A 6,957-nucleotide genomic window follows, 5' to 3' on the forward strand; every position below is an offset into this window, starting at 1 on the left:
TTTTTTTTAAAGAGCCGGGAGCTGGGGCCAGGCAGGGCAGCCATGGGGGCGGGGGGCAGGGAGCTCATTTCAGAGCCCCCCCACACAGTGGGGGCAGCACGGAATGCCCCCCCCCCCCCCCCCAACACACACACACCTGGCAGGAGCTGGTGAGTTCAGGGATTTTTATTTTTATTTTTAAAGCGGGGAGCTGAGGCCCGGCAGTGCAGCCATTCATGGGGCTGAGAGAGCGGGTGGGGGATGGGGCCTATCCAACTCAGAGATTTGGCCAATTTGGCAGCAGCCAAATCGATTCGGGACAGTGTTTTGAATCACTGAATCGAATCACTGTCCCCCGAATCAGCCAAATCTGAATCCAAAGTGAATACTAGTCGCTTCACACAGGTCTACCAATAAGGAGATTGGCTGTACTGGGACCCATACTGGCACAGCTGATCCACTGCATTTGGTGACCTCTATTTCTAGCCATAGAACTGTAGGTAATGCCAATCTGAATTGGAACGGTAGAGCCAATGCAGATGATAAGCTAGCGAACAACATGCATACATACCTTTACTTCTTATGCTACTATTTTTTACCAAGAGATGTGTGAAAGTGGTCTCATGTTGGTACATGCAATGAACCAGCTGCCTAAAATGTCACAAAAAAACATCCACAAACACTTTGAAAAGGGGAAACGTGTCACTGGAAAAACTGTATTCTCAGAAGGGAAATGGGCAAGTTGTGGCCAGCACAATATCTTGTCCATAAGTATGAACACACAGGGAAGAAGTTGTGAGCTTGTTACCAAAACAGCTCTCAGTTGCTATGCCTGAACATTAAATCACTTACAGATAATGATTAAAAACTACTAACAGTGGAGAACAACACAAGGATATGCTAATTCCAACGTTCTTACCCAAATCAGGCATTTACCCATTTTAATTTCTTATCATGTAGTTCAGTTATACATAGGCCATGCATACAAAACTAAATACGGATTACCCATGTACCTGTTTTTTAAATAAACATATTCCAATATCATTTTGCCTTGTATTAAGCTATATGGTCCTTCATTTCAAAATAAGCACATTCCAATACTGCCTATCTTTATACTCAGCACAAGGCCTTTAGTTCTACTCACTCAGTTCTGCTGGGTAACATTCAATCCTCCCAGGTTTTTTAAGTTATTGGGGAGTCTTACCAGCTACCCCTTTCTAGTTATTCGAATGGTGGCTCAGCCACCATTCCGCCGCTTTTCTTTGTTGTAATAACAGTAAAGAAATAACTTTGTCACTTATTACTTCTTTGTTAATAATAGTCAGAGGTAGTCCTTTTTCAATTTGTTTTCTGTACTTTGAAAGCTTTGAAGTGGTGTTGCATGTAGCAGCACATTTCTATCAAAACAGTAAGTGTTATCATTACTAAAAAATCCAGGCTTTTGATTACAGAAAACAGGGTTACATCCTCCAGATTTACCCACAAAAAAGGGGTTTTTCGTTCTTCCTGCCATCTCTTCAATTTGGTGTCAAATTAGGTTACAGGAACCAAGGTCTTCTTACTGTGTTTTACTAATCCTTGTATTTTTGGCTATTAGGGGAAGCAGATTTACCAATAAGTAATTTGTTACTATGACCAGCAGTACTTTGAAAAATGACATCATTTCCTAAAGCACTAGGACAGAAATCAGGTCTTACAAGATGCAGTCAAAATCAGAAAATGGAAATCTTTTTGAAGACAGAACGTGTGGGTTATTTTAATGCTTCTGGTTAAACTGTTGGTCAAGTTCACCTAGCTAACCAGACCACCTCAGGAATCTCAGACTGCAGGTGGGAAATGAAACTTTTCCATCTGACCACTGATGCAAAACAGCAGTCTCTGGCATGGTTAGACTTCTAAACTTTATTTGTTCAGAAGACAGGGATGGATGGGGGGGAACAGGTTAGGGGATGGGGTACTTGTATCCCGCTTTGATTTCTGGTCCACCTAAAATATAACACCAACTGTCTGGCAGTGTCAGCAGCATTTATAGCCAGGCAGTGCTGAGGAACTCAATTGATTTCAGGGCTCATTCCTGATCCCTTCTAAACACTCTATTTCACAGGTGTTAATGATCCTCTTTTCTTTTTAATGGTCTTGATGCTCCACCATCAAGGAAACCAAGAACAAGAAGGCCACTGGACACGGCATACCTGCTGAAATGTACAAGGCTGGTGACAAGGAACTGGAACCAAGACTCCACAAATTTATTCTATGCATTTGGAACAACAAAAGAGACTCTTGGGATCCTGAGGAATGTCAACATCACAACTATTCTCAAGAAAGGAGGTAAGTCTGTGTGTGGGAACTACTGAGATATTGCCATCCTTTTCACAGCAGGGAAAATCCTTGCACACATCCTCCTGAACTGTCTTCTACCTCTTATTGAAGAAATCTTGCCAGAATCTCCGTGTGGTGTCAGACCATCCTGTGGGGCAAGTGACACGATCTTTGTTGCCTGCCAGGTTCAAGAAAAGTGTTGGGAACAACATCCAGATTTGTACATGGCCTTCACTGACCTCAGTAAGGCTTCTGATTTCATCCATCACGAAGTCTTGTGGAAAAGTACTGGCCAGATTCGTATGTCCGGAAAAGTACACGAAGATCAGATGACTGCAACCTGTTCTATGTAGTGAATGGGAGACAGATTCATTTGTCCACTGGGGTCAAGCAAGGATGTGTCATGGCCCCTGTTCTCTATTTTTTCACTGTTCTCTATTTTTCTGACGGTCATCTTGGTTCTCATTAAGGACCACCTTCCTTTTGGAATCAACATTGAATACCAAACAGATACAGGACTCTTCTATCTGGGACATATTCAGTCAAAGACCAACGTACTCAAAACAGCTGTCCTTGACCTTCAATATGCCAATGACTATGCCATCCTTACACCACAAATCACCATAGAAGGAAAGACCCTGGAGGTAGTCGAACACTTCCCCTACCTTGGTAGCCAACTCTCTCAGAGAGCGAAAATTGATGAGGAGATCCAGCACAGGATCTGGTGTGCAAGTGCCGCCCTTGGGAAATTGTTTCAGCATGTCTTTACTCATCACTACCTCCAGAAAGACATCCAGGCCTACAATGCAGTGTTCAGACCCGCTTGCTTCTACAGTTGTGAAACGTGGGTGACCTACCATTGTCATATGAAGAACCTGGAGAGGCATTACCAATGATGCCTCCCAAAAACCCTCCACGTCAAATTAAAAGATCACTGCACAAATGCCAACATCCTTGCTGAAGCCAATGTTACCAGCATTAAGTTGTGACCCTCAAGCACCAACTTTGCTGGACTGGATACTGTATGTGGATGCCTGACTTTCAACTCCCAAAACAAGTGCTCTACCCCCAGCTTAGAAACAGCCTGAAATCTCATGGCGGCCAGAGAAAACACTACCAGGACACACTCAACACATACCTCAGGAAAACAAATGTCGACTCAAAACTTGGGGGGAGCTGGTTGCTGACCAGCTCCAACCGTGCCAACAGCCTCAGCCAACCAGCTGCCAGTTTGAAGGTAAAGCACTTCACCCCTGAAGCAGAGAAAAATGGAGGAAGGAAAGTAGAGATCCTGGCCCACCCCACTGCAGAAAGACCAGATCGGTCTGTGACTCCAGGTTTGGACTCTTAAATCACCTCAAGATCCTTCAGTGAGCCATGGTAGAGTGCATCCTTGAGGGGACTGCTGCCGATGGCGGGAGGACGCACCACCAATCAAGCCAGCCCTTTCTCTGCCTTTCTGCTGTCCTGACGCCCTTATGTCACAGCCCTGCCCCTTGTTTTTAACTGGCTCCAAGGCACTTCTAGTTGTCTTCGCTTCAGTCTTAAACTAATACAGCCCTAGGCCCCTGCTAGTAGGAAAGCTTCCAGTGTCTCTTTAACTGGAGAAAAATACACGCTGTTTCTACGTGATGCCGCACCCCCTCCCACACCCCATGTCCGACCACGGCAGCCGAGGGAACCCTTCTCGGGGATTACTGTTGCGGAGGGATTTAGGAAACAGGGTCGCATGAAGGTTGCTGGGCAGAAAGAGCCGCGTTCATGGAGTTTCTTCCGACCCCGACCCCGGCCGCAGCCCGGAGCACAGACACCCCGCGCCAAGGCGTGACGTCACACAACACGCCCCCTGCACAACCCTGAGTGGGCGCAGCGCAGAACGCGGGTAGCGCACCGCCCTCACGGGGGCTTTGCGCCCGTTACCATGGCAGCGCCACGGGCTTGTGGTGACCTGGGTAGACACCGGGCTCGGGAAAAGGCGGCGTGAGTCCCACAGCCCCCGCCGCACCACGAAACCTTCTGGTGTGGTCTCTCCGCCCCGTGTTCGCCAGTCCGCCCTCAAGGCGGGGCCCGCGATGGGGATTTCTGATCAGGCGCGCAGCGGAAAGCCCCCTGTGGCGGGGCCTCGCCGCGTGTTGGAGGAGCCGCGGTGCATTGTGGTCCTCTCTCTCTTTCCGGCTCCAGCTCAGGACGCGGCACGATGGGTGAGCGCTGGGGCCAGGTCGAGTCGCGCTGGGCGGGGGAGGCGGCTGCTTCCCCTTCACTCCGGGGGATGGTGGTGGGAGGCCTCGGCGCGAAGGCGGGCGGAGCACGGTCCCGTTCCTTGTGCTCTGGGCGCGGCTGCGGCCTCGTGCTTCGTCCGGCGCAGGCCCGAGCCCGGCGGCGCCGCCATGACACCCCTCCCGCCACCGGGGTGGTTGTACTGGCTGCCGCCTGTCCGACATGGTCAGTGGTTCCGTGTTGTCCCCCCACTGCGGAGGCGATTGGTGCCGCCCGGTTGGGATGGCGCCCCGTCCTCCTACGTGCTCTGAGCTGCGGGGGTGGCTGGGTCTTAGCAGTCCCTTGTCGCGGCCCGAGCCCGGCGCCGGCTGCCCTTCAGCTGCCCGTGTCTCTTGGAATAAAAGCAAATAGACGTTTGTCACTTCGTCAGAGCCGGCCCCCCCTTGGCTGCCTGGTCTTCCTGCACGTGAGCTGGCCCTGCATGAAGAAGCATGTTTCTGCCAGTGCCAAAACCGGGTGCCCCTGCCCTGAGGGATGAGACAGGCCTGTGTCACCAGCCAAGGCCCGGGCCTCCGGGATCGCCCTGCACAAGGGTGCTGTCACTCATCTTATGCTAGTTCCCTTCTCCATGTAGGGTCAAATTGGGTTATGGGGACTGAGGCTTTTCTGACTGTGGTGTTGGTCAGAAGGGAAGCAGGTTTACCAGTCAGCGATGCGAGTTACCAGGAGCAGCAGTGAATTGAGCCAGTGTTTGGCATCATCCTTTGGCCTGTAAGCGCTGGTCCCAGTCTGGACTGTCCTGCTATGCTGAAGTGGTCTTCTTGAAGTTTCCAGATAGCCTTTTTTTCCTCTCCACTGAGCAGTGGTGTTATTTTAATTTATACACTTTGAGTTGTACTTCTTTATTTCCCTCCTACTTTCAGGCCCAACTGCCTTTTCACACTGTTGACAAAAACAGTGGTGTGGCATCTTCAGAGCCACAATTAGTGGATTTTTTTTTTTTTTGAAGCAACAAGCTTGGATTTTTTTTTTTTAACCAGACAAATGCCAGAGCAATGCTATATAAGTGCTGTTCCTGCAGGTCTTCATGGTGTTGCCATACCAAACCCTACTACAGAATTAGATCATTTAGGAACTGCCACTGAAATCTGGGTGTTCTCATCTGTCTTAGAAGATCTAACTGTAAAGATCTCACTGCCTGTTTATTATTGTAATAAGGGCTGTGTTTTGCAAGCATGGCCACTGTGATACTATCAGGGATAAGTTTCAAGTAAACTCACCGTTTTTATGATACATGCAATTGCCAACATTTATTATATTTTGAACTGTCAATAACTATGGTGTTAACATGTTTTAAATGATGCATAATGAAATGCATTCTATTAACTGCAAGCAAATGTTGACTCTGTAACAAGGATCCAGGGGGGCATGACCAAGGGAACCTGGAGGGCCAAGTGATGCATAGTGGGACTTGTAGTTCAGCTGACAGGGGAACCATTAGTATGCCTGGTTGTACCAGTTACTACTTCCTCCCTCTTTCAGCAGCACTGGCACTGTGGCTTCTGTGTGATCACCTGCTTTTTACCTGTGCTGAGGGGCAGTTCTGATCAGTCAGGGTGTAGCCACCCCACACAGAATCCTGAGTGTGCTGTGTGGGTGCTGAATTGTATTGTGGGTCCTTCCCCTCTCAGGTCCTGCCCTGTATGTGCAGACATGAGCAGTCCCATGTCCCACTGCGGGGAGGGTGTCAGTGGGGAACTGTTCCTGGCACCTGACCTGCCAGGGATGGTGGTATCACTGTGTTGGGGGGTCAGCAATTCAGTTTAGTACCTGGAGCCAAGTACAGAGTGGGGGGGGGGTATAGTCATCAAAGGTTGGAAGGGGGATCATGATAGGCTGTGATGCTTGTTTTGTGTTGCTGGGGCTGTACTACCTAATGCACTGCCATGTTTTGTAGGCAAGTGTCGGGGACTGCGCACAGCCCGGAAACTCCGCAGCCACCGCCGTGACCAGAAGTGGCATGACAAGCAGTACAAGAAGGCGCATTTGGGCACGGCACTGAAGGCCAACCCCTTCGGGGGTGCATCCCATGCCAAGGGCATTGTCCTTGAGAAAGTGTAAGTGTTGAGCTGTGGGGAGGGATGATCAGGACTTCCGGCTCACTTCAGTAAAGTTTCTGCACTGCCGATTCACACAGCCACAGTATCTCTAAGTTGGTGCGCTCTGGGCTCTTGTGCATTAGGAGCAGATAGTTTTGGACAATCCGAAGCAGAGAATCTGGCTTTTTCTGTATCATCCTACTCCTTTGTGACAAGTGCAGCCTTATCATTAGTATCAGTGTCCAAATGCTACAATCCCAGTGGTGCTGTACATATGGAATTGAAAGGTTGGTGGGGGCACTGTGTTCATATTTAGGGTTTAGTGATTTTTTTTTTTTTTTTT

The 6,957-nt window shown here is 49.0% G+C and overlaps 2 protein-coding genes across 2 annotated transcripts in view; one reads left to right on the plus strand and one right to left on the minus strand.

Moving 5' to 3' along the window:
- The window catches only part of ATP6AP1L (ATPase H+ transporting accessory protein 1 like), a 38,233-nt gene extending 35,075 nt beyond the window's left edge, over positions 1–3,158 (minus strand). The window contains exon 1 of the mRNA XM_019518186.1: positions 2,964–3,158. Within this exon, the coding sequence (XP_019373731.1) occupies positions 2,964–3,158 (195 nt within the window). The remainder of the gene's footprint in view (positions 1–2,963) is intronic.
- Positions 3,159–4,401: 1,243 nt separating this feature from the next.
- Positions 4,402–6,957, plus strand: part of RPS23 (ribosomal protein S23) — a 4,085-nt gene continuing 1,529 nt past the window's right edge. Inside the window, exons 1-2 of the mRNA XM_019516932.1 lie at positions 4,402–4,499; positions 6,473–6,632. Coding sequence (XP_019372477.1) covers positions 4,496–4,499; positions 6,473–6,632 — 164 coding nt within the window. The 5' untranslated portion in view covers positions 4,402–4,495. The remainder of the gene's footprint in view (positions 4,500–6,472; positions 6,633–6,957) is intronic.

The sequence above is a fragment of the Gavialis gangeticus genome, unplaced genomic scaffold (assembly GCF_001723915.1).
Source record: "Gavialis gangeticus isolate Ggan-Ray unplaced genomic scaffold, GavGan_comp1, whole genome shotgun sequence".
NCBI lineage: Eukaryota > Metazoa > Chordata > Crocodylia > Gavialidae > Gavialis > Gavialis gangeticus.